General features: G+C 59.1%; 1 protein-coding gene and 2 long non-coding RNA genes across 3 annotated transcripts; 1 reads left to right on the top strand and 2 right to left on the bottom strand.

Moving 5' to 3' along the window:
• Nucleotides 1-139: 139 nt before the first annotated feature.
• Nucleotides 140-10,444, bottom strand: LOC103565057 (keratin, type I cytoskeletal 42). Its single transcript, XM_008541006.2, has 8 exons — nt 6,816-10,444; nt 4,381-4,463; nt 4,097-4,253; nt 2,794-2,955; nt 2,131-2,256; nt 1,647-1,867; nt 562-611; nt 140-449 (listed from the first exon to the last, which is right to left on the bottom strand). Exons 1-8 carry the CDS (start codon nt 7,278-7,280, stop codon nt 352-354), a joined length of 1,362 nt encoding a protein of 453 aa, XP_008539228.2. The 5' UTR covers nt 7,281-10,444; the 3' UTR covers nt 140-351.
• Nucleotides 10,445-13,972: 3,528 nt separating this feature from the next.
• On the top strand, nt 13,973-20,968 carry LOC139074039 (uncharacterized). Its single transcript, XR_011523355.1, has 3 exons — nt 13,973-14,072; nt 16,955-17,105; nt 20,608-20,968. It is a non-coding gene; the product is annotated as an uncharacterized lncRNA (long non-coding RNA).
• LOC139074040 (uncharacterized) lies at nt 15,178-26,365 on the bottom strand. Its single transcript, XR_011523356.1, has 2 exons — nt 26,295-26,365; nt 15,178-17,121 (listed from the first exon to the last, which is right to left on the bottom strand). It is a non-coding gene; the product is annotated as an uncharacterized lncRNA (long non-coding RNA).

The raw sequence follows: 26,365 nt of genomic DNA, 5'->3' as shown, positions 1-26,365 counted from the left end.
GAGCCCCAGGCCTGGAGGGGAGTGGGCAGAACAGGGTGGCAGGTGACAAGCGCCACCCAAACACTCCACAGACCCCCCTCCCTCCAATCCCTCTGCCATATTGTCCCAAGCCAAGGACCAGACCAGAGCACACGAGGCATTGACCTTCTGGCAAAGCTTTAATAGCAGTCACTGGGGCAAACCCAGGAGGCCCCCTGGGTGAGGGGCTGCAGGAAGCAGGTACAGAAAGGCAACAGCTCTTGGGTGGGGGCCCAGACCGGTAGTTGGGGCACAGCAGTAGCACACTGGGAGCTGGAGGCGATGGCTGCCCCTTGACCTTCAAGGCTGGGGTGTTGCAGGTGAAAAGGGGCTTCAGTGGGTGGAGCGGTGGACCTGCTCGCGGGTGGAGACCACCTTGCCATCCTGGACTTCCTCCACGATGGTGCGCACCTGGCGGCTGGTGACCGAGGCTGCGGGCCGTGGAGGAGGGGGCACAGGGAACCTCAGGCCAGAGCCCCTCCCGCAGTCTCCCACACTTAAGGGTCCTCAGCCTCTCCCCACTCCCTCTGGGCAGGCTCTTACCTTCCCGGGTGGGCTGTGAGGCCAGGGACGAGGAGTAATGGGTGGCCAGGCTGCAGGGAGAGGGGGACCTGTCAGCCCAGGGATGCCGGCAGGGAACCCAGCCCCTGGGAGCACTGCTGGGAGGAGGAGCAGCTGGGAGGCCAGGGGTGAGGGGAGAGAGGTCCCAGCAATCAGAGAGAAAGCACAGCTGGGAGTGCAGGGAAAAGCAGGGCAACCACAGGGTCAAAGGGCACAGGCCCAGCGCATAGGAGTAAGGAGAGAGCATCCCAACAGAAGACCGGAAGGCCGGGAGGCACTGCGGTTAACCAGGGATTTACAAGGAGAAGCTGAGCAAGTGGTTTTCCATATCCTGAAGGTCCCAACAAATAAACTCAATTAAAGCAGGAGATACTGTGTTTAGACTCTGGATGGACTTCACCATCATCAGGGAACAGAAGCTGGAATGCGTGACTAAGCATGGAGACTCCAGGACATTCTCAGCCCCCTTACACTAGGGGCCCATCAAGCTTCCCAGCTCCAAACCAGATTACCACCCACTCTGTTCCTTATCCCTCCTGGGTGATAGCATCACCAACCACACAGTCATTGGAACCAGAAACCCAGGGTCAGCATCACCCACTGCATGTGCTCATCAACACTTACGGAGTCCTGCCCACGAGCCACGCTCGCCCCCACGCTCAAGCTTCCAGCCCTGCTGTTTTTAGCTATAACACAGCTTCTGCTGCCTCACCTCCCTTTCCTCGCCCTCTGCCCCCAGCCACAGCAGGACTTCTCTGGCCTGACGCTGCCACAGCCTCCTCACAAGTCTCCCTGACCCCGCCCTGGCCCTCTGATCCATTTCTCCCTCTAAGCCATCCTGAGGATCATAACCCTCCATGGCTCCCCATTGCCTACAAGCTCCAGTCCAGATGCTTTCATTTGGCCTTCAGTGCTCCTCACAGTCAGACCCCGCCAGGGTTCTCAGTTTCACCTCCTGCGAAACCCCACACCTCCTCCTGGCCTTGGTGGGTGCTGTCCCTTCAGCTCAAACATCTCTCCCTGGGTGAAGCGGCCCCCAGCCCACTGGAACAGGTGCCCCCACTCACTGGGCGTCCTCTCCCTCCAGCAGCCGGCGGTAGGTGGTAATCTCCTGCTCCAGCCGTGTCTTCACGTCCAGCAGCACCTTGTACTCATGGTTCTGGCGTTCCATGTCACAGCGCAGCTCGCACAGCTGCTGCTCAATGCTGCTGATGAGCCCCTGCAGCTGGGCCAGCTGGGTCCCATAGCGGGCCTCAGTCTCTGCCAGGCTGCCCTCCAGCGATGATTTCTGTGGGCCAAGGCATAGGCAGCTGGCTGAGACTGAGCTCGGACCCTTCCTTCCCCACAGTGGAGCACCCATAGAGGGGCCCACCTGTGGGGTCGTGGGTTCTGCAGCGTGGCAGGGTCGTGACTGGGGCAGAGGGGGCCCCGAGCTGCCAAGTGTGAATGACACGCTGGGTGGGGACTCTCTGGTTCTCCCACTGGGGGTCCAAGAGGCTGGGCCCATCCTGGGGTGACAGACTCAGGGCAGGGAGGGGACGGAGGCCCTACCATGCTGAGCTGGGATTGCAGCTCGATCTCCAGGTTCTGCACGGAGCGGCGGAGCTCCGTGATCTCCGTCCTGCTGCTCTGCAGGGCCTCGGTGCTGGTGGCCACCTCCCGGTTCAGCTCCTCCGTCTGCAAGGCAGGGCGAGCCAAGGGGGCTGGGGGAGGCGTGCAGAGGACAGGAGCCGCCCATGAGCCCTCACCCCCCCACAACTGCTGTCCCAGGTCCTCCCTGGCCTCTGTGGGGCCCCACACACAGCGTGCCCCACTGGACCTGAGCAGAATCACCTTGCTTCACCGTCATCTGCACCTCTTACTACTGCCGAACTGCAGGCGCAGCTCAGAACCAGGCGCCAGGCTTTACCCGTCCTGTGCCTATGACCATCCAGGACTGTAGATGCTCATGGGGAGTTTACTCAGGGCCGGAGTTATGCATCCAACACACACAGCCACACACAGCCAGCAAGGGGCCAGGAGACCTGACTCTGTTCTCCAGGCCCCAGTGAGGGTGTGTGACTTAAGGCCTCTGAGCCCCACAATCTGCCAGAAACACGAGGGATTGGTCCACCTGGCTTCCAAAGGTCCTTCCAGCTGGGACAGCCTGTGAGTCCACAAGTCTTCATTCAGCACACAGCACACATGCGCACACCTGCTCACGCGCGGCCCCACCTTGCTGAAGAACCAGTCCTCCGCGTCTTTGCGGTTCTTCTCCGCCATCTTCTCGTACTGGTCGCGCATCTCGTTCAGGATGCGGCTCAGGTCCACGCCAGGAGCCGCGTCCATCTCCACGCTGACGTCCCCACCCACCTGGCCTCGAAGGGCGTTCATTTCCTGGGAAGAGAGGAGAGCGGGAGCTCACCCAGAGCTATCCTGGGGAGAGACCCTGGGGCCTGCCTTCTCTACCTCGGAGAGATGGGTGCAGATGACAGACAGACAGATACAGACAGACCAACAGCTCCTCACCCTGAAGGTGAGGCAGGTGTCATCATGTCCCAAACGTGCAGGCCTGTGGATATCAACCATCTCCCCAAAACACACTCAGGGTCCACCCCCAAGGTGTGCTGTGGCAGGAGAGATGGCAAATGCCCATCACGGTGGAGGACGAGCCAGGACAACCTCACTCACTGTCCTGACTGCCCACCTTGTCCCCCACCGCCAACCACACAGCACCAGCAGGGGAGCAGCCCTATGTCAGTATCGGCTGAGCCAGATCTCATCAAGAAATGATAAATTGCTGGGGGGGATGCAATTCACATAACCAGCCTCAAAGCCAGGTGGAGACACTTTCTGGGCACCTGCTACTTAGGACTAGGCTCCCCCAGCTCAGGCCAGCCCAGAGGTCGACTGAGAAGGAAGCCACAAGGCTCATTGGTCCCCCTACAAGGTCTTGGATCCCTGTCATTGGGTTGAGCCTTGAGGTCCCTGGGAATCGGGCACAAGAGGTGGCAGACCTGGTGGAGTCAGACCTGGGTGTGTTTACGGGTCAGACAGATGGGAGGGAAGACCGCTGTGCAGCCTTGAATAAATCCCTTAACCTCTCTGATCGCCAGTTTCTTCTCTGGTAGACGTAGGAAAGAGCTCCCTTCTCCCAGTGCTGCTGCTGGTATCAGCTAAGATAATTGCTGTGAATCACTTGCAATGTGCTGGGCAGATGCTCCTTGTTGTTATGACTATCGCTATTATCATTCATTATAATAATTAGCATGCGTGTTCTTAGACTGATTCGCTCATTAGATAGTTAACTGTCACCACGCAATGGACTGTGCCTCCAGGGACCAAAAAATGTATCTTTGTGGGGAAGAGGGCCCTCCAGGCCTCACCCAGGACCCTCTGGGGGTCTCCCAGGGTCAGACCAAGAGCCCACCAGAGACAGAAACTGGATTGAGAGCATGGCCCTGCCCAGGAAGTCTCGGGGGCCCCAGCCTCGCCTGTTCCCGGGCGAGTTTCTCCTGCTTTCCCGAGCTGGCCCCACCTCCTCGTGGTTCTTCCTCATGTAGGCCAGCTCCTCCTTGAGGTTCTCGATCTGCATCTCCAGGTCGGCTCTGGCCAGGGTCAGCTCGTCCAGCACCCTGCGCAGGCCGTTGATGTCGGCCTCCACGTTCATGCGCAGGGTCAGCTCCGTCTCGTACCTGGGCAGGAGGGAGGCGCAAGCCGTGGAGTGCCACGAGGACACCCCCTCGTGCACACAGAGGGCTCTGTGGTGTGCAGAGCCAGCCCCACTGCCAGCCCCCCAGGGCAGCCCCGAAGCCGACTCACTTGGTGCGGAAGTCGTCGGCTGCCAGGCGGGCATTGTCAATCTGCAGCACGAAGCTGGCATTGTCCATGGTGGCTGCCAGGATCTGGGGGACATGGTGGGCTCAGTGAGCAACACCCTCGGCAGCCCCGGGAAGGCCCTGCAACACCCCTCTCGCAGCCCTTTGGAGAACGGGCCCGAGTGAGGGAGATGCGGGTTCCTGGGGTCTCCTCCTCTGGGCACCCGGCTGGGGGGTTTCCCTGGGGGGCTCTCAGAGTGGTGAGGGCATGCTACCCAGGCACAGGAAACCATGATGCCAGGAGAGGGACCGATATGCACCCCTCTCCCACCATGGGGTCACTGCCTCAGCTGCCTGGACCTCACTCCCTCTTCCCCAACTAAATTCACCTCTAGGCTCAGTTACCACCCCCTCCGGGAAGCCCTCCTCGATGCCCTGCCATACCTCCTCCCTGCTGGTCTCTCTTTCACAGCACTTCCCCCAGTGCAATATTTCTATTACCCTTTTGGCTATTTCATCCTCCACTGCACCCTGGGCTGCAGGGGGACAAGGACACGTCTGTCTCATTCTCCTCGGAATCCCCTGCCCTGGGCACAGTGCCTGGCCCAGAGTCAACCCCAAGGAAATATTCATTTAATTAAGAGCTTAATTAATTAATTAATGAGGTTGTGACTGGCCCCACCTCAAACCCAGGACAAAGTTTTCTTTTCCCACAGGGTCATCCAGGAGGTTAAATGGGAACACAGGAGACAGGCTCTGGAGGGAGCAGAATATTGGTTATTATTATTGCTGCTGTTGTTATTATTGTGAGAAATGCCCAAGAGATGCTCCAATCTAGGGCCGCTGGGGGCGGAGGAGAGCGAGGCCCCTCCCCACTGCCCGGAGGGAACAGAGGGGAGGCCTCGGTGGAGGGGCAGATGAGCCGGGGAGAATCTGGAATTCTTGAGGGCCCAGGACTGAAATGTAGAAGGCAGAAGACGGGCAGCCCCAGGAGGCACACGCAGCTCCAGTGGCTCCTCCAGGGCCTCAGAGCCCGCTCGAGGCCCTAAGTCCTGCGAAGGGACCCCGGGTCAGGCCCTGTTTCCAGACTGAATCCGAGGGCCAGTTTGTTATTGTCCTTGGGCCTCAGTGGGCCCATCTATGGCCTGCAAACCCGCCCCCACCCACCTCCCTGCTCAGGAGGCTCACTGGGCCCAGCGAGGGGCAGTTGTGCAAACTCCCGGGAGGAGGGGGTGGTGACTCAGAGGCGCAGAGGCCTGGTGCAAGTGCACGGGGCTTGGCAGTGAGGAGCTGGCTGACCCCGAAGCTGGAACGGTGACTCACCGGGGCTCCCCTGGGTTCCCCCCTGCGCAGACCCAGCCCCATATCTGATCTGGCGCTCCCTGTGGCTCCGCTTCCGGGGGGAACCTGCAGGAATTCCCTGCCTGGTGGAGGCCCCGGGCAGGAGCAGGCAAGGCCCCTCGCAGGGCAGCACCAGGCCTGGTTCTGCACCAGGAAATAGCAGGCCTTGCTGTCTGGGGCCTCCACAACCTTCTCCCAAGCCCGGCTACCAGAGGTCCTTGACCTCTCACCTGCCTCTGGGGGCTGCAGCACTGTAGGACCCCCCCCACCAGGGGCAGGGTTTGTGCAGAAGACCCAGGTGCCACATTTACAGAACGCCAAGGCTGTGTTCTTAGAGGTCGTGTGCATGTGTGTAACCTGTCTTCTCCAGCAAACTAAGTTAGAGAAATTCCTTCCCTTGGGAGCTTCCAGTCTGAATGGGAAGACACAGCTCCTTCCCTCAGGGATCCCCCCAGTCTGCAAGGGGAGACACAGCCCCTGCCCTCAAGAAGCCACAGAGTGACCATCGTGGAGCGAGATGGAGGACCCACAACGAAAGCAGCCACGAGAAAATGCCAGACTATGAAACCAGCACAGTGAACAGGGTGGAGGCAGAACTTCAAAGTGTTGAAGGGACCCCAAGATCTGGGGATAAAGCCCAGTGCCATCCATCCAGGAGGACTGCCTGGAAGAGGTGAGGCAGGAAGGGGGGCAGACCCAGCAGTGAATGGAATAGTGAGAAGGAGATCTCCAGCCTCACCTCCCAGCAGCCACACCAAACTCTTTCCCACTTCTTTGCCTTTGCCCAGCTGTTCCAGACCTTCCAGGCCACCTGCAGCCTTGCCTGCCCACTCCTCCATCACCCACCCCACCCACACTCCCCCAGAAAGGGAGAACTAACTCCGAGTGACCTCCTTGCGTTGGATGTCCTCCAGGCCTGGGACCAGTGACTGGCCCGGGGCTGCGTTCCAGAGCAAGTGAGAGAGTGAATGGATGAATGAATGAATAAAGGATGGAGACCTGGGACGGGGGAGAAATGTTCGCAAAGGTCCAAAGTTGGGACAGGGTGAGTCAGAAGCAGGTACTAAGGACAGAGGGCAGAGGGCAGGAAGCTCCCACCTTGCTTCGCAGCTCCTCGATGATCTTGAAGTAGTGGCTGTAGTCGCGGGCGGGGCTGGGCCCCTGCTTCTTGTACCAGTCTCGGATCTTCACCTCCAGGTCGGCGTTCGCCTCCTCCAGGGCGCGCACCTTCTCCAGGTAGGAGGCCAGGCGGTCGTTGAGGTTCTGCATGGTCTCCTTCTCGCCGCCCCCCAGCAGGGCATCCCCCACGCCAAAGCTGGAGCCGAAGCCCCCGCCCAGGTTGCAGGTGTAGCCCCCACTGTAGCCGCCTCCCAAGCCTGCCGAGAAGCGGGACGAGGTGACCGACGTGTTGCCAAGGCTGCCAGTTCCCAGGAAGCTGGGCGCCCTGCAGGCACCCCCGACATGGACTGAGGACACCCGAGAGAAACCCCCGCTGGGCATACACAGGCCCTTGAGGGAGCCGGAGGTTGAGAACTGACGGATGGTGGTGGTGGTGGCAGCCATGGTGTGCACAAGTCAGGAGCAGGGTCCAGTCTGGACAGAGACCCCGGGCAGCCCTTTATAACTGGGCTAAAGGGGGGCTGGGCCCCTGGCCCTTGAAGTCAGAGCCAAAACTCCAGCTGTGTAATTTGCTTCTGTTCCAGCGCCCAGGGCCTGGGGCTCAGGCTGGACACACTGAGTGCATCCCCCAGGTCCCCTCCCATGCCCGAGCCTGGCCTGGGCCTGGTGGCCTCTTAGCTGCCCATTGTCTGTTCAGAAACAAAGGTGGTGTTGGAGCCACAGCCCTAGGGTGGGGTGATCCTCCATCCTTGGCCGCAATTAGGCCGCTGAGCTCACTCTTGGGGGGAGTCTGGGGAACCCAGCCCCAGGAGTCAGGAAGGGCCTGGAACAAGCCTCCACAGGCCTAGAGCCCGGGGGCTGCTTTCGCCCCCCACCCAGCACTCCTGGGCCCCAGGGAGAAGGCGGAGAGATTCGACACCCTCCCCCAAGTACAACGTGGCCCTGAGGGAGCACCCCCCCACCCTCAGCCGAGGGGAGAAAAATCAGTCTCTGACAGCAGGGACCCCCAGCCATCTTGGGATGAGTCCAGGACTGTGGGAGGAGACACAGCCCTGGCCTGGAGGGGGTCCCCGTATCTGAGGGGAGCAGACACAGGCACTGACCTGAGGGAGATTTGTTTCCAAGCCTTGCAGGAAGTTAATACACGAGCATCAGTTTCCCCATTTGTAAAGTGGGGGTAATTCCCGCCCCCCATGGTCTTTGAGGGGGTATGGAGAGACAGTCACATCAGTCAAGCTGGTGCCGAGGGGGAGGAAGACACAGAGGGTGGGGTGACCACTCCCACTCATGCCCCAGGGCTTGGGAAAAGCCACCCCGAGGGGCCCCCAGATCTGTGTGGTGGGGTGCCCCTCCATCAGGGCCATGCCCTGGGGGGCCACCCTGCGAGGGAGGGCGCCAGCCCCCATCCTGGCAGCTGGCACCCACCTCCCGACAACGAGATTACCAGCCTAATCTCCGCGGCGCTAATGACTTAGGTGCTGCCAAGATGTTGGTGTCTGCACCGGGCCTGTCTCAGTGCCGAGCTTCCAGCGGCGGCCACGGGCAGGGGAGGGCGAGCCTGGCCCGGGGCGGCAGGCGTGCGGGTGGCCCAGGCTCTGGAGAGGCCCACACACGGGGACAGGGAGGGAGTCAGACTTTCCATGTGGGCTGGAGCTCCCAGGCTGAGGCTAGACTGCCGGAAGGACTTCCTGCCTAGCAAGTGGGTGGCCTCTCACCTGAAGGTGGCCCCTCGCTTGGAGAGTGGGGACAACATGATCTGTCTGGGAGAGAAGGGATGAGCCCCAACTTTATCCTGCTCCCACCCCAGCTGTGAAGTCTGGGGTTCCCAGAGCTGCTGGGGGTGGCGGGGCTCAAAGCCAAGGCTAGAGAGCCAGGGCAGACCACCAAGGCTCTTCCATGAGGTCAGATGTCAGGGAGGACTTCCGGGCACCCCAAGACCGTAGGAGAGGGAACCAATAGAACCTGGGGTCACCTGAGTGGGCCAGAGGCAGGCCCTGCCCCAGTCACCCACACAGGGAATGACAGGCGGTGAAGACCCTCACCATCCCTGCCGGAGCCACATTCCCCGGAACCCTCTCCCCAGAAGCTGGCTGCCCTCCTCCCCCAGGCAGGCCTCACTCGGCTCAAACGGGATGGCCGGACTTCCAGTGCTGAACCTGGCGCACAGTCAATTTAACCAAATTCAAATCTGGGCCTGGGAAGAGGGCCACCGCCCTCAGTGCCTCTCCCCAGAGCCCCCGCCTGCCCTCACCCCACTTCTAACTCCCTCAGACCTTAGTCTTGAGGCCCAGTTTGAAGGGGCAAAAGAGCTTACGAGCCTGGCTTCCTCCCTCTAGAATCACCAAAGCCTCACCCTACGTCACCACCATCTGCCCCTCACCCCGGGCGTCAGGCTGCACACTGCCAGCTGGGCCTCAGTTTCCCCACACCAGTGACTCCCAGGCCCTGTGCCTCTGCTCTTTGGAGATGCTGCTGCCTGTGGACCCCTCTGCCCCTCAACCCAGAAAGGCCTCGCTTGCTGAAGGCCCGGCCCAGCTCAGCCCCCTCCCCAAGGGCAAGGGCAGGGTGAGGCCCTAGGAAGGCCTCCCCAGCTCCCCAGAGTGTGTGGCCATCTCTGGCAGGGCCGAAGAACACCTGGACTTTCCTCCTACACAGCTCGGGGACAGCCCTTGCCAGATCTTCCCAACCACGGTGGGAGGAAACCGAGGCCCGGTGCTCCTGGGCGGCGGCCAGGCAGCAGAGCAGGCTGGGGCCAGGCTCCCTGGGGGGGAGGAAGGCCTGGCAGGAGCAGCCAGAGGGCTGCACAGAGGTCCTCTCAGCCATGACTCCTCCTGCCCGGGCCTGTCCTCCACCCCCGGCAGGGAGAGGCCCCGGGCCCACAGCCCCCGCTGTCGTCAGCAGCTTGGCCCACATAGGGGACGAGAGGAAAAGGAGGAAGAGATCAGCCCCAGAGGTTTCTGGGAGCCAAGCACAGAAGGAGAGGAGACAACAGGAGGCCCCCAGGGAGACAGCGGGGATGGCTTCCAACATCCCCCGGGGTCCTCAGGCCAGCCCCAGGCTCAACCACCCCACAAGCCCTGGATATCCTCCAGAGGTTGCTGAGAAGCCCATGTGCTGGAGCGTGGAGGGCGGACAGGCCCCACCTCAGAGCTGAGCAGGCCCAGGGAACTGGGGAGGGTCCCGGGTCTACACCACCCCCACAATGCTGACAGAAGGTGCAGGGTGAGGAGCAACCTGAGGTATACAGTGGATGTTCAACAGATGCATATTGACGTTGACACAGGTCATGACATATCTGCCCAGCTGACCTTGGCTCCTACAGATCCCCTAAGCATTAACCGTCCACCCCTGATCCCTTCCCAGAACCCAGGGCATGGCTTGTATGCAGCAGGCGCTCTGTAAGTGCTTGTTGAATTGTTAGAGACAGGGAGCCTGGGCCATGACTAGATGGCAACAGGGACCCAGGAAAGGAATACACTGCCACTTACCCTCCCCCCAAGGAAAAGGGTCCACATCAGGGGAGGTCAGGGAAAGCCAGAGTCCCAGGAGCCCAGAGGCAGGCTCCCAGCTTAGCTTGGCTTGGCTGATGAGAAGAGGACCCCAAATCCTTCAGGGGTCCCAAAGTCCCTCACTCCATCCCGGATCCCTGCCCCAGGGTGCCTGTCGGCTCCTTTCCATTCACCCCACAAACACGGAGCCCACTCTCACCTCTCACCTGCGGGCACCTTGCCCGGGATGGGAAAGGCAGGGCCAGCAAGGAACTCACAATGCCCTGCCGCCTACCTCATCCCAGAGCACTCCCCACCCCTGCCCAGCCATGCACCCTGCCCAGCCACACCTGCCCTCAGGGGGAATCTGCTTCTTCCTCTCTGCCGCCTGCCCAGATCCACCCACTAATGATTTGTGTCTGGCTCCAAAGGGGCCCCACCCTCCCCGGGGCAGCAGGAGATGCAGAACATTCCTGGGGCTCCCAGGAGCTTCCTCCAGAGTGGGAAGTCAGAGGCGGGGTCCCCCAGGGCCCCCTGCACACCCCAGGGGTTGCCAAGTGCGCCCTCCCCAGGGACAAGCAGACTCAGCCACCTCCCTCTGACAGGTTTCCAGGAACCATCGGCTTGGGGTGGACACAAGACATCAGATACAGTCACCTGGGGTCACCCCACACTTCCAGGCAGGGCCATCAGCTGCCCCGGGCCCCTCTCCAAAAAGGACCCTCCCCTGATGGAACCCAGGTCAGGAGAGGGCAAGGGAGGGCGGGCAGGAAGCAGCGGGAATGGGCGGGGAGGAAGTCGGGGAGCCTGGGAAGGGGAAGCGAGCGCTGAGGGAGGCACCCGTGGGAACTCCTGCTGCTGCCCACAGGCTGGAAGACTCCAGGAGACAGGACTGCATTCCTCCCTCAGCCTCCCCTTCCTCTTCCCACTCCCCCGCTTCCTTGGCTTAAGGGGGTATGGGGGAGGGTGAGAGGCAGCAGCCCAGGTAGGGTCCTCTTTCAGGCTGGCACCCCCCTTGGCCCTGCAGACCAGCTGAGGGGGCCCTGAGGGCGCCCCAGGACCCAGACCCTGCCTTCCGGACCCCGGCTTTCCAGGGTCCTCGGGCCAGCCCCACCTGCCGGCGCTGCTCTCTGCCCTCATGCCCTGTGAGGCTGGTGGCTCCGGCTCACTCACACTCATTGGGACCTGCTGTTTCTTCGGTGCCCTGGAGAGATTTCCTGCAGGGCAGCTGTGGCCCAGGTTCCCTGACAGAGGGGCTTGGTCTCCCCCCAGAGAGGATCCTTCCTCAGGGTAGCAGCTGTGCCTCCCCCTCACACTGGGAGCTCACTTGGGGTGGGGGCTGTGACTGCCTGTGTGAGCGTGGGGATGCTGAGCATGCCGGTCTCCTCCCTCCTTCACCTAACACAGCCGGCAGGAAGGGGGCTCTTGGCTCTTTGTCTCGGTGCATGACCACCCAGCCCACCACAGTGTGACCAAAAAGGGGGGACAGTCAGAGGATGACCTGGGGACGGAGAATCAGAAGGAGGACCAGGGGAGGAGGATCAGGGGAAGGAGGATCAGGGGAGGAGGACCAAGGGAGGGAGGAGCAGGGGAGGGAGGACCAGGGGAGGGAGGACCAGGGGAAGAGGATCAGGGGAGGGAGGACTAGGGGAGGAGGATCAGGGGAGGGAGGACTAGGGGAAGAGGACCAGGGGAGGGAGGACCAGAGGAGGGAGGACCAGGGGAGGGAGGACCAGGGGAGGGAGGACCAGGTGAGGGAGAACCAGGGGAGGAGGACCAGGGGAGGGAGGATCAGGGGAGGAGGATCAGGGGAGGGAGGACCAGGAGAGGAGGACCAGGGGAGGGAGGATCAGGGGAGGAGGATCAGGGGAGGGAGGATCAGGGGAAGAGGATCAGGGGAGGGAGGACTAGGGGAGGAGGATCAGGGGAGGAGGACCAGGGGAAGAGGACCAGGGGAGGAGGACCAGGGGAGGGAGAACCAGGGGAGGGAGGACTAGGGGAGGAGGACCAGGGGAGGGAGGATCAGGGGAGGAGGATCAGGGGAGGGAGGACCAGGGGAGGAGGACCAGGGGAGGGAGGATCAGGGGAGGAGGATCAGGGGAGGGAGGACCAGGGGAGGAGGACTAGGGGAAGAGGATCAGGGGATGGAGGACTAGGGGAGGAGGATCAGGGGAGGGAGGACTAGGGGAAGAGGATCAGGGAAGGAGGACCAGGGGAGGAGGATTGTGGGAGGCAAGAGGAGGCAGAGTGGCCTGGATCCCAGTGTTCCCAGCTCAGGAAGTCCACACTGGGAAGGGAGTGATCCGTCCTTTCCAAGGGCAAAACAGGAGGCAGAGGCCTGGGCTTGGTGGCACACCTGCCCCACCACAGGCCCCCTTCCGGCTCCTCCCCTGGAGGCCTGCCTCCTCCTGAAGCTCCCAACCGGCCTCCAGGAGCAAGCTCCCTCCGCTACCCTGCCCAGTCCCCTCGTCCTACCTCTGCCTCAGAACCCGGGCCCTGGGGGTTGTAATCCAACCTTTCAGGTGAGGTAGCCTTTCCCCAGCAAGGCTGTGGGAGGAACCACAACTCCTTATCTCCCCCAGCCCCAGGTCAGGCACATCATCTGTGATCACGACCCTGCACCTTACGAGAAGAGCTCAGGTGCCTGGGGTCCATCTGGACCCTGTGTAGCCTGGGGCACATCACGTCCCTTCTCTCAGCCTCAGCTCCCTCATCTGCAAAATGAGGCTACTAGACATCCATGCCAACTCTTCGTGAGGCTTAAACAAGAGAGCGTGTCACAGCGGCTGGCACCGTGCCTTGTATGTACAAGGGACTCCGTGAAGGCTCGGCGACTCCAGAGCTGGCTGGGCGAAGGCTCTCGGGGCTGAGACACAGCCCTTCCCTCCCTGCACCAGGCAAGTAATGCCCCAACCACGTCCACCTCCCAGTCCCCAGTACCCATGAAGGTGTACCTTACCCGGCAAAGGGAGCTTGAGGGTGTGATTACGTTAAGGGACTTGCTATGGGGAGATCATCCTGGATTAGCTGGTGGAGCCCAATATAATCACAGGGGTCCTTATAAGAGGGAGGCAGGAGGGTCAGAGTCAGAGAAGGAGATGTGAGAACAGAAGCAGAGGTCAGAGTGGTGCAGCCATGAGCCAAGGAATGTGGGCAGACTCTGGAAGCTGGAAAAGGCAAGGAAGAGATCCCCCCCTCCAGAGGCTCCAAAAGGAGCACGGCCCTACTGACACCTTGATTTTAGCCTCGTAAGATGCATTTCAGACCTCTGACTTCAGAACTGTAAGATAATAAATGTGCAGCTTTAAGCCCTGAAGTTGTAATTTGTTACATCGGCAATAGAGAACTAATACATTCCACTGGCCCATTCTAGCATCAGTGAGTGCTAGCCATTCTCACTTGTGTTAGAATTATTCAGCAGTGGATCTGCTCCCCTTCCAGAATCATAATCCTTTGCAGCCAAAAGATGGCTTTCCATTCATCTCTGGGCCCACGATAAGGTCTCACTCAGTGCTTCGTACACAGTAAGTACCTGATTGATGCTTGGTGAGTGGACACAGGCAGGCAGGGCCCTAAGTTGGACACCATTCAGCAGCCATTCATTGCATCACTGTGTGACATTCCCCGGCTGGGTGCTGAGACTCCGGCACTGAGTCAGCCGAGCCCTGCCCTTAACAAGCGCAGGCCGGGGAGCGGGAGATGCACAAACAGTCCGTCACAGCACGGTGTTCTTTGTGCCGTGATAAAGGTATGTGTGTACAGCACCTGGGAGGAGCGGGAGGGAGCGACTCATTCAGACCAGGCCGCTGAGGACAGTTTCACAGGGAGAGACAACAAAGCTGGGTTTCGGAGCCAGGGTAGGGCTCTGCCAAGCCGAGAAGACAAGGTGAGAAATCACCCAGGCAGAGGTGGGGACACGCCTGGTGGGTTTGGGGAACCCAAGCCAGGAAACTTGTAGCTGGATCCATATTCCCAAGGGGGTGCAATAGGAATGCTAAGGAAAATGGATCCCAGAAAAAAATACATCCATTCGGCTACTGTTCATTGAGCGCCTACTGTGTGCAGGACACTGTCCTGGGCTCTGGGGATAAGGGGATGACCACAACAGACAACATCTTTGGATGGATGCATCTTTGGATGGAGCAGACACTCTAGCGGGAGAAATGGGCAATAACCAAACCAGAGAACCATACGTTCTCCATGGAAACATACAAGGGAACGTGGGTGCCTCTGGGGGCCAGGGAAGAAAGGCCTCTCCTAGGCCACATTTACGGGGGAAACCAAATTAAGGAAGGAGCCAGTGAGATACAGGGAAGGGCATTCCAAGCTGAGGTAACAGCAAGTGCAAAGGCCCTGAGGCTGGACCAAGTACTCTTTTGCAGCAAACATAAAGAAGGGCCAGTGTGGCTGGGGTGGGTGAGCAAGGGAGAGAGGGGGCTACACAAGGGGAGATGGGGCAGAGCAGTGGCTCTCAGCCCTGCTGCACCAGAGCTGGGCCCAGGGGTGCTAAAGAGAGCCAGACCCGAGGACAGTGCTCCAGAGCCTGGTAGGCCAAGGCAAGGCACCTCCTTGTCAGTTTTTGCTTGTTTCACTGCCTTTAACGAGCTAACGTGCACTGTGACTCTCCAAGGAGGGAACAAAGTGCTAAGCGTTTCCCAAACTTATTCACCCATGGAGCCACTTCCGGGATGAGCATGTGGACCTCAGGTTCCTTAGAACTCATCTTGGGAATCTCTGGGCCAATTCCTGTAAGTGGAAGAAACGGCCAGAATGAAGGTTGGAAAGGGAGACCGCCACGAAGGGCGTGCCGCAGGGTCTGGACTTTATCCTGTAGCAATGGAGTCAGCCAAGCGTTGCTGTGCAGTTTTGTTTTTAATGTGTCTGTTTATAGAGATTTTAATCATACAAAGGGATATTACTGAGCCTGTCAATGCCTCCGTGCCCCAGTTAATCATCTCTCTTGGAGAAGCACCTCATTCTTTTTAATCCATCATGACCATGAGCTATAATTTATTTACTCCTGTCCCTACCAACCACCTCTCTGGTCTCCAGGTTTTTCGGCTTTTACAAACAACTGCGTAATAAACGGCCCTGAACAGGGCGCCTGGGGAACTTTGTGAATACATCCTTAGGGAAATTTCAGCAGCAGGATTACGGGGCTAAAGGGTAAATCCATTTTTTACTTGGATAGCTATTGCCAAATTTTCTTCCAGAGTGAAATGAAATTATATCTTTGCTTTAAAATACTCTCATCTCCCCACAAAAGCAGGGGGAGAGAGAAGGAACAAGAATGGCAGCATGTTGACAATTATTGAAACTAGCAGTGGGCATACAGAAGTCCGTTTTGCTATTCTCTCTACTTTTGCATATATTGGAAATTTTCCACAGTAAAAAAAAAAAAGTCTTCTTGAAAAGTTCTACAAATTTTTGCTCCCACCAACCGTAAATGAGAATAACTCTCCCCGGCACGTCCACCAGCACGGGTCTCGCCAAGGTTTGAAGGTTTGTCTGCTGTTCTCCAATTTTTGTTTCTGCTAGTTAAAAAAGGCTTCTCGGGGCCAGCCCAGTGGCGCAGCGGTTAAGTTCGCACGTTCCACTTCGGCGGCCCAGGGTTTGCTGGTTCGGATCCTGGGTGCGGACGTGGCACCGCTTGGCAAGCCATGCTGTGGTTGGCGTCCCACATAGAAAGTGGAGGAAGATGGGCACGGATGTTAGCTCAGGGCCAGTCTTCCTCAGCAAAAAGAGGAGGATTGGCAGCAGTTAGCTCAGGGCTGATCTTCCTTTAAAAAAAAAAAAAAAGGCCTCTCTCTTGCTTCAGTTGCATTTCTTCAGTCACGAGTGAGATTGAAGCTCCTTCCTTAAATGTTTTGGGTCGCTTCTTGTTTTTTATGAACCAGCTGTTCCTCATCTTCACCTCTGTTTTCCGTGCGGTCTTCTTCCTGTCTCATGTGAGCTGTTGGTAAATGTGGGAAGAAGGCCTTTGGCACATGGGTTGCGAACGCATTTTCCCAGTTGGCCACCAGTCTTCCAACCTTGTTTATAGTCATTTTCCACATGGATGACCTCCCTTAGGTGACATTCGCTGATTTCTTCTTTCCTGCATCTGGGCGGCAGGTAGTTTGAAGAAGGGCTCACTTTGGTGGCGATGTGAAAGCTGGATGGGCCCAGGGCTGGGCCCACGGCTGAAGCAATGGCCTGGGAGAGAGATGGTAGGACGGCACATGGTGGCCCGCTCAGAGGCAGGCCTGTGCGGCGGACACACCTGGATGACTCTGCATTTTTGGGGGTTGAGCAGGTGGCCGGGTAATGATGCTGCTGACTAGGATGGAGAAGCCAGAGGGGAAAGCAGGATTCCAAGGAAGAGAACAATTCATGGCTCTCAAAGCACTGAGTAGCCTGCGAGGTCACACCTGTTTGCCTGTCTCCTCCTCCAGACACGAGCAGGGACCCTGCCTCCTTCTTCTCTCATCCCCAGAAACAGACGTAGCCAATGGTGCTTGATAACCGTAGAAATGAATGAATAAGCGAACAACCTGAGTTGAGGGTGGCTCTGCCTGGGTGGAGATGTCAGGAGGCAGAAGGAGGAATTCACAGCAGAGGGGACTTTCTCCTCCCTACTTTTCCCCCAAGGAGTTGATGGTGTTGGCCCCACCTCGTCTGAGCCAGCCAGACCTGGCCGTGTCCACCAACCTGGGGCAGAAGACCTGGGTGTGTGTCCCGAGAACTCTGGCATCCACCGGCTCCTAGGAGGTGGCAGCTGAGGGACCCTGCTGGACACCAGGTGAGGAAGTCTCCACCTAGAGGCGAGAGCGAGGGAAGCAGGGAGCCAGTGAGGTCAGGAGAGAGACTACAGAAGCAGAGCCCTAGGGCTAGAGCCCTGCAGAACTTTCTAGAAGGCCGGCTGGCCCCAGTAGACTACCGAGGCCCAGAGGAACACCTCCAGGGCAGGGCAGGCAGGCTGATCACATTTCTGGGGGTAGTTTCCAGGTCACCACCTGGAGACGGGATGGAAACACTGACCAGACTGCTTGACCAGGGAGCAGGGGAGGGGGAGAAAGAGGACACTGGGGGGCTCCCCCCTCACGAGGTCGTCCCTCTCACCGCTAGGCTCCGTAGCTCCCAAGGGGGAAGCCAGAAAGCTTCCGCTCAGGACTGCAGGCCCCGGGGCTTTCCAAGAAGGATCCCCGTTTCCACCCGGACTCTCCAGCACGCCGGCTGGAGCCTCAAATCTGTACCAGGAGCGCCCTCTGCTGGCCACTCTGGGCCGCCGCCTCTGCTCTGCAGTCCTGGGAAGTGACTGCCTGGGGCTGGCGGAGGGACGAGGGGACTCAAGACGTCCTCCATCTCCGCTTCACACTGTCCCTCCTCCAGGGCCTTGGCTTCTCCTCACCATCTTCAGCTCCTCTCCCTCCAGTCCCATGACCTGCATAGCACCAGGGACCTAGGCTGGGCCATTGTGTCTTTTCCCCTGCCTCCAGGCCAATGGACATGAAAATCCTTTCTGAAGCTGGCTTGTGCATTACTCTCCCCTTATTCTCCATCTCAAAAAACCCTCCCCTGCCTCTGGCACAGAGCTCTCCTCCCCGCTCCCACCTTAGGTCGTTCTATTAAACTGCTCACCCCAAAGTCAACCTTCCTACTCAGCTTCTGCCAGCCCTGAGTGTGAGGGTCCCTGAGGCACTGTCCCTCCGTGGGGCCACCCTCTTCCTGCTGCAAACTCCTTACGGACTGCAGCTGCTCTTAGCTCGCTCTTGTCGGAGAGCCCCATGCAGAGTGTGGCACCCACTCCACTCCCAATAGATGGAACGTGTCTGTGTATAAGCCTTTGTGAGTGACCAGTGTGTGCATCTGTGTCCTGGCGTGCCCTGTGTGTGTGTGCACAGACAGGACAGTGCGTCCACCTCTAGGGGGTCTCTGTAGGATGACCCTGGTGGGACTCCTCGCCCAGGCTTCAGGCTGCTCTGAGCTGGAGGCAGGGGGCGTCCGGCGCCGCCAGAGGGCAGCACTGGGCCACTGTGGCATCGCTGGGCGACTTGACCCAGACGTACAGACGCCCACGAAGGCCTGGCGAGAATGACTTCAGAATAACAACAAAAAATTAAAAATAGAAATACCATACGATCCAACTATCCCACTACTGGATATTTATCAAAGAACATGAAATCAATGATCCAAAGAGAGTTATGCACCCTTATGTTCATTGCAACATTATCCACAATAGCCAAGATTCGGAAGCAATCCAAGTGCCCATCAACTGAAAACTGGATAAAGAGGGTGTGGTGTAGATATACAAAGGAGTACTATTCAGCTATAAAAAAAAAGACAAAATCGTCCCATTTGCAACAACATGGATGGACCTTGAGGGTATTATGTTAAGTGAAATAAGCCAGACAGAAACAAATATTGCACGATTTCACTCGTGTGTGGAAGATAAACACGTAGATATCAGAGAACAGATTAGTGGTTATCAGAGGTGGGGCAGGTGAAAAGGATAAAGGGGCACGTATGTATGATGATGGACAAAAATCAGACTACTGGGGGTGAGCACCAGGAAGTGTGTTCAGAAATTGATAAACAATAATGTACACCCGAAATTACACAATGTTATAAAACATTATGACCTCAATAAAATTACTGGGGGAAAAAAAAAGAATAACCCAAAATCCAGGTAGTGCTTTACAGTGCGTCCTGGGAAGGAGCGCTCCTCAGAGCTTCTGAAACTGGGCGGTGGGTTCACGGGTATTTGTTGTATCTTAATTCTCAAATCCTATGCAGATTTTGTAGATATTATTTTTATTATTATTTTATATCATATATAAATATAATATATATTATGTTATATAAAATATTATAGTCTTATTATTATTATTATTTGTAGTATTACTTTTTTTTCTGGTAAAGAACGGCCTCCGAGCTCTCTCTAGGATGAGGAAAGACCACTCACCCCTCTGAGTAAACTCTCCTGGGGCAGCACTGAGCCTCAGCGCCCTGGTCTCCCCAGAACTCCCGGGAAGGGCTCTGAGTTTCCCAGGGTTGACCGTGGCCTTGGGTCCTCATCAGGCCTCTCCCCAATAAGCCACACAGCTCACACACATTCACACTCTCATACTCAAACAAATTCACACTCACGCTCATTCATAGACTCCTACAAGCTCACACACATTTACATACACACTCCCAGGTTCACACATCCACAGCCTTCACACAGTCACACTCATAGACACACATTCACAATCACGGGTATACACATACTCACACCCACTCATAGATCCATACACACTCACATACATTACACATTCACAGACTCCCACACTAACACAATCAGCTTACGTGCACATTCATACAGACTTACACACATTCACACTCACAGATAGACTTACACATACAGTCACAAACCCATACACACACTCACTCACATCCATACTCTCACACATTCATACAGCCTTGCACAACCTCACACACTAGTACACATTCAAAGCCTCACACACTAATACACATTAACTGACACACTCATATTTTCACACATTCATGGACACACTTATGCACACACTCACACTTGTGCACATTTACAGGCCTCTCACTGTTCATACTTTACACACATTCACACACTCACACAAAGCAGCCATTACTACTCACACACTGGCCCATTAAACTTGAGTCTTCACAGGGGGAGAGAAGGAGCTTGTACCACCTTGATCCTAAAAGAGATTTCTGGAACCTTTCCAGGAGACCCCAATCCCAAGGTGGAGGGATGTCTCCTCAGACTGGAGGAAGCAGAAGCAGAGCTAGGATCATATGACAGCCTTTGCAAGTCCACAGGCCTCAGAGGAATGCCTCACACTTCCCGCACCCATTCGTTAGTTCATTCTGTCACTCCCTGAGCTCCGTGAGGGAGGGCCTGGGGCCATGACAGTGGACACACAGTCGACCCTGACCTTGGGGAGCTTTGTGTCCAGGAGACACACATGGACCTCACAGACTGACTGAGCAGGGCATCATGGAGGCCTGAGCAGGTGCGGCTGTGGGGGCACCTACGAGGGGTACAGGACAGCAGGGGACAGAGTCTGAACAGGGACCCGTACACAGAGGGGTCCCAGGTAGACCCTGGCTTTCCAGGCAAAGGCCGTGAGGCACAGGGGCCTGGTGCTTTCCGGGAGAGTGAGACGCTGTGCACAAGGCAAGTTGGCTGGGGACAGTGAGATGGAAGCTGGGCCTGGAGAGTCTGGCGGGAGCCCACCTGTGGATGGCCCTGTATGCCATACTAGGCATACTTTCTCTTGAAGGCCACAGGACACCCTGGTCAACTGTGCAAGACAGGAGACAAAGACACTCTGCAGAGGCCGCCAGTGTGTGTCCAGAAGCTCCAGGACTGGCAGTTGCCCTCAGCCCCTCTCCTGGGAGCAGAGCTAGCCCAAAAACTCCATCCGCTGGGGCTGGCCCCGTGGCCGAGTGGTTAAGTTCGCGCGCTCCGCTGCAGGCGGCCCAGTGTTTCGTTAGTTCAAATCCTGGGCGCGGACATGGCACTGCTCATCAGACCACACTGAGGCAGCGTCCCACATGCCGCAACTAGAAGAACCCATAACGAAGAATACACAACTATGTACCGGGGGGCTTTGGGGAGAAAAAGGAAAAAATAAAATCTTTAAAAAAAAAAAAAAAAAAAAAACTCCATCCGCTGGTCCAGGGAACCCCCCAGGTGCAGCCATGTCCTTCCCTAACTCATCAGATTGAGTCCCCCATCAGTGACAGAGGGTCTGTCTGTGCAAAGGGTCAGAAACAAACACATGGCACCAAGAACCTAGGAATCTTCAGGAAAAGTTGCCAGCTCCTCCCAAACAGCCTGCCGGAGCCAGGAGGCTGGCTCTAGCCCAGCAAGGAGTGAGGGGGTGTGGGGATCACCCACAGGAGGAGCAGGGGCTGGCAGGCATGGCAGAGCAGAGCTGGGAACAGCTGGGGGAGGGCACTGGGTCCTGGCTCCCCAGCTAGGGCCCATTCCTGGTTGGGGAAGGGTGGGGCTGCTCCAACCCACACATTCCAGCTGCGGCCGCACCCTTCCAGCCTGTTCTCACCTGTTCCCACGATTTCCCAGGCTGCCCTGGGCCCGGCTCTCAGGGCCAACTCCCAGAGTCCTTCCAGGGTTCGGAATCCAACTATAGGGACCCTGGTCCAAACATCCAGAAGCCCACTTCCAGTGGGACAACTGCCTCCCCCCAGCATATACACACGAATGCACACATGCAAGCAGAGACATATACACACACACACACATGCGCGCGCGCACACACACACACACACACACACACTGAACTAGCCTCAACCCCAGGATGCCAGGACACGGAGCAGGGCCTTCAAGGAGCTGAGGCACTTCCTTCCACTGCAAACAGCATCACCTCCCAGGACAAGGTGCTACCTTCCTGCCACAAGGCCCTGGACAGGGGAGGGGGGATGGCAGCCAAAGTCCCTAGAGGGTCCCCAGGAACAAGGTCACCCCAGAATGCCAGCCCTAGGGCTCAGTGAAAGGAAGGCTGGGGAGGAGGATGCTGAGGGTCCCTGCCCCAGCCTGACACACCCCAGGCCAGTCCTGCCCCCACTGCTCAGTGATGGGCAAGCTGGGGCGGGGGGCTGCACCCACTCTGCTACCCCTCTCCCCTGACTCAGGCCCCCTGGCTGCCTGGAGCTCAGGTGCTGCCCCTCACAGGTGCAGCATCAACATCTCGGCTCATCCCTCAGTCTCTCTCCCACAGCCCTGGTGTCACCCTTCCTGACCTTCCAGGCAGGACGGGATTCCCACGCCCACCCTGGGCCCAGGGCCGGGGCCGTTTGTTCCCACCAAGTGCTGGGAAGTGATTTCTGCAGCCCCAGCAGCCCAGGGCCCGCCCAAGAAACAGCCCTGCCCTGCCTGCTGCAGGGGCATGACGAGGACCAGCCCCGGCCCACGGGCTAAGCTCAAAACTGCTGAGGCTACAGAACAGGGTGAGGGGAGGCAAGGGCACCCTGTACCCATTCTACCGCAGACCTCAGAGGAAGGGGTGAACAGTGGGCAGGGTCCCCAAATCCCAGACTTGAGGGTACCTCCCCCTCCCCCAGCTGGGAGCCTGGCCTGAGCCACAGAGGCTGATGGGGAAGCTGTAGAGCTGCCATGGGCTGGGCTGGGGGTCCCCCAGTGGGGAAGGGGTGGGGTCCCAGCACAGCCCGTCTCAGTCCCAAAGCACTTCCTCAGTCTCCAGGTCACATTCCCTCCACCAAGAGCCCAGGGGCCTTGGCAGGGCAGGGGCTTCTGTCCTCCTTTTACAGGAGAGGAAACTGAGGCCCAGAGAGAGCAAGTGGACTGTGGGCAGAATTCCACCACAAGTGAGTAGTGGGGATGACCTGGACTGACACCCACGTAGGTCCCTCCCAGCCCCTGTCAATGCAGAAAGCCAGGGGTTGGGGGGTGGGGGAAGCAGGCCAGGGCCCATGGGCACAGGGCCCCACCCAGCACCCAGAGCTCCAGCTGGTGAGGATAAAGCCCTCCCTGAGAGACTGGGGGCAATGAGCAGGATGTGCCCCCTGAGGTTTCCCAGGCTTTGGGAGACGCTTGCCACCCCCAGCTCTCAGAACACCCTTCAGACTTCCACCAGAATTTGCTGAAAAGGAGCAAGTCCCGAACTACAGACTATCTTAAGCCTCAGCCTCCAGCTCCCTGAGTGCAGGGACCAAGGAGGGGCATGAGTAGGGGGTGAACAGGGGCACCCCAAATGCCCAGCCCATCGTGGGGCTGGGGCTCCAGCAGCCTGAAACCCCCACCAAGCAAGGACGTGCAAGGCAAGCAGTTCCCACACCCCGTCCCAGGCAGCTGCCAGGCCCCGTCCTTACAAGGCAGTGGCGCTGAGCTGGCTGGGGCAAGCAGGGGTCTGGGCGGGGCGCAGCACACCTGGCTTGGCCAAGCCCGGACGCACCCGCTTGTGAGGAATGTGGACGCCGCCCGGGCTGGCCTGGGAAAGCTGCCACCCCCTGGCTCCCGCCTGGCCCTGACTCAGCCTGGGTGGGCCGGGAAGCTGCAGCCTCAGCAGGACCAGTCTCTCCGCCCCACCCTCCCCATTGGCACCCAGGGATTGAAGCCTGTGAGAGGGCGTGAGAGGGGCCACGGGCTGGGTCAGTGCCCACCGGGCCTCAGGACTTGGAGGCACAGCAGGGACACTGCTGGACTTGCCCTTCTCCTGCACAGCACGGGGTCTGCCCACAGCAGGTTCCCCCAAATGTCAGGATAGTGGGTGCTCCAAACACAGCGGTCTGCCCCATAGGACCTGAGCCCTCTAGCACAGGCTTCATCCCTTCTCTGAGCCTCAGTTTCCTCATCTGTCAGAGGGGGCCGTGATGGCTCCTCCCGCAGTGCAGGACTCAAGTGGCGAGGAAGCAGCTGCTCAGCCTGCAAGCACTTGACAAGCAGTGGGAAATCAATGACAGCTTTGACCTGGCCTGGTGACTTTGGGAGGGAGGAGAAACGGAAAGACCCTCAGGTTCCTCCCCTCCCCAAGTCGCAGCGCCATCTGCCAAGCCCCAGGAGGCCCGGGTGATCCCGTGGGTCCTCTGTCTGTCCTCCAGTATGGATATCCCAGACTCCCCAGGACAGGGGCTACGTCTCCCTCCTCAGACTAGGAGCTCCCCGAAGGCTGGGGCCATGTTCCTCCCTCAGACAGGGGGCTTCCCAGGGACCGAGACGCCCCATCTTCCTTTCTCTGTCTCCCCACAATCCCAAGCCCTGGGCCAAGGAGACCAAAAGCCAGAGAGGGTCAGAAAAACTGTCCTTCCCTCCACAGCGCCACCCCCGCTTCCCCAGGCCTTGACATCCCTGCTGCTCACCCACCCAGCCAGTCCGCAGACCTGATGCTGGCGCTGACCCTGGGGGCTGGTGAACCTCCCATGCGTCCCCTGCTGTCCCCAGGCAGGACAGAGGGCCCCCTCCTGCCCTCCCTCCCCTGAACCCTCCCCACAGCTGGCCGGCCCGGGAGGGCTCTCTTCCTGGGACCCACACTTCTCTGCTGTGATTCAGGCACAGTGCCTCTCGCCGGCCGTCTCCTCTCCAGCCCCACCAAGACCAGAGGGGCTGGGAGCCGGGGCTGGGGTTGGGGGCCACACAGTCAAAGGGTGCTGGGACAACAGCTGGCTGGCCTGAGCTTGGGAAGGGAGAGGACAGATCCCCAGGCCCACGGGGCCCTGCTGCCCCCTGCCCAGCTGCTCCCACTTGCAGCCAGGCTTCTCCTCAGCCGCCAGGCGTGCAGGCCCAGGTTGGGGTGTGGCGTTGGCAGGACAAACAGTCTCCAGTGTTGGGTGTTGCGCCTTGGTTACCAAGGAGGGAGGCTGGGGCTGGCTCCCTGCCGTGTTTGCGCCCCGGGCTGATTGAGTGGGTGCGGAGGGAAGGCGGAGGATTTGCGGTGTGGAGCGCGGGCTTCCCACTCCCAGGGCCTGCAGGCAGGGAGAGCCAGCTGGGACTCGCAGCTCCCGAGCTGATTCAGACTTGCTCCCGCCCTCCCTTTGGCTCTGGGACACACCGGGCCAGGCTGAGTCTGCTGGGGGCAGGGCGGGCTCTCCTGCAGCTCAGATGGGGGCCTGGGGCCTGGGACCCCAACAAGGCAGCCACTGCTATGTCCTGACCCCCAGGACTGACCATACCACAGCCTGGCTCAGGCCACTCGGGAGAGGTTCCCAGGACACCAGCTCAAGTTACTGCCCCTCTCTGGGCCTCAGTTTCCCCATCAGTAAAGTGTCCCTGAGGAGCCTCCCTAGTTCTCTTCCCCCCATTGTGAGCTGAGAGGTGGAACAGCTGGGCTATGGTGGGGGAACTGTGGCTGGCTGGGGACCCCTGGCCATGAGGGCTCCTTACACATCCCCACAGGCCCACTGCCCGGCCCGGGGCTGCCACCCATGAGATCCAAGGGATGGCTGAGTGCAGGAGCCCAGGGCTGCGGCCAGGAATGGTGCTGGAGGGGAGGGGGCCTCCCTCCCTGCTGGTCCTGAGGGTGGGGGCTACTCTTTCCCCCTCCCCCAGCACTGGCCGAGCAATAGCCAAAAGACTCCCGGCCTGACCCCTGGTGACTTCTCACCAGGTCCCTGTCACGGCCTCAGCCCCCGCCTCTCAGACAAAAGCCAGCCTTCATTCATTAGACCATTTATTAAGCACCACCTGTGTGCCTGGCTCTGTGCTGGAGGCTGGGGAGGCAGGACCGGGGCCCTGACCCCACATCAGGGACACACAGCCCAGTGCAGGAGGCCATGGGCAGCACCATGGGGGCCCCATGAAGACAGGACAGGGAAGGCTTCCAGGACATGGAGAAGCTGGGTCTTGGGGGAGGGGGCTGGCAGGGGAAGAAAGGGAGAGGATTTAAGGATGTGGACAGCCATGCCACAAAAACCCCAATCAGTATGGGCATTTGCAAGTGGGGGCATGGAGGTGAGGCCAAGGGACAGGCAGACAGGCAAGGTGCTGGTCTTTAAGGTCCTTGTCACCAGGCTGAGACACTGAATGGAGGTGATCGCAGGGGGAGGGGAAGGACCCGGCCCCGGGTGGGAGGGACCCAGCTCCCCACAAGCAGACACTGTCTCTGGCCCTGACCAAGGCTCTGGACACCCCCGGAAGCCCCAAGCCCTCAGCCTCTGCTTTGGATAAACACATGAGCTCACGGCAATCCAGTCCAGACCTGTCCTCTGAGGCCTCAGATAGGCAAAGCCAGAGGGAGGAGGCCTGTCCTTGCAGCTGCGCCAGCCACGGGGTCGCTCCGGGGGCCAAGCTGACGGGGCACAGAGGGTCCTGGGCAGGCATGGCCCCCTGGCTGGAGGGAAGCCAGCAGGCCACAGACTCAAATGCCTGCAGGGCCAAGCCCCCGGGGAGTGGACAGCAGGGAGGGCTGGGCCCCGGGGGAATGGAAGTCCCCTCCCCAGCAGCCACCCCAGGCTGCTGCCCACAAACGTGGGGGTCCCAAAGCCACCTCACCTCCTCATGTCGCACTCAGGAAGCCAGACTCTGGATTTGCTGGGAAGCTGCCTAAGCTTTAAAATGTAGGT

The sequence above is a fragment of the Equus przewalskii genome, chromosome 10 (genome assembly GCF_037783145.1).
Source record: "Equus przewalskii isolate Varuska chromosome 10, EquPr2, whole genome shotgun sequence".
Lineage (NCBI taxonomy): Eukaryota > Metazoa > Chordata > Mammalia > Perissodactyla > Equidae > Equus > Equus przewalskii.
Note: the sequence above shows the minus strand (reverse complement) of the source record. Positions and strands in the feature narration are given on the sequence as shown.

Bases quoted from the DNA above. Each gene is read 5' to 3' on its own strand.
- LOC103565057 (XM_008541006.2), bottom strand. From the start codon at position 7,280: ATGGCTGCCACCACCACCACCATCCGTCAGTTCTCAACCTCCGGCTCC. The intron at 2,257-2,793 runs GTGGGGCCGCGC...CCTGCCTTGCAG, and splicing joins AGGACTGGTTCTTCAGCAAG to ACGGAGGAGCTGAACCGGGA. The intron at 612-1,646 runs GTGAGTGGGGGC...CTCTCCCTGCAG, and splicing joins CTGGAGGGAGAGGACGCCCA to CCTGGCCACCCATTACTCCT.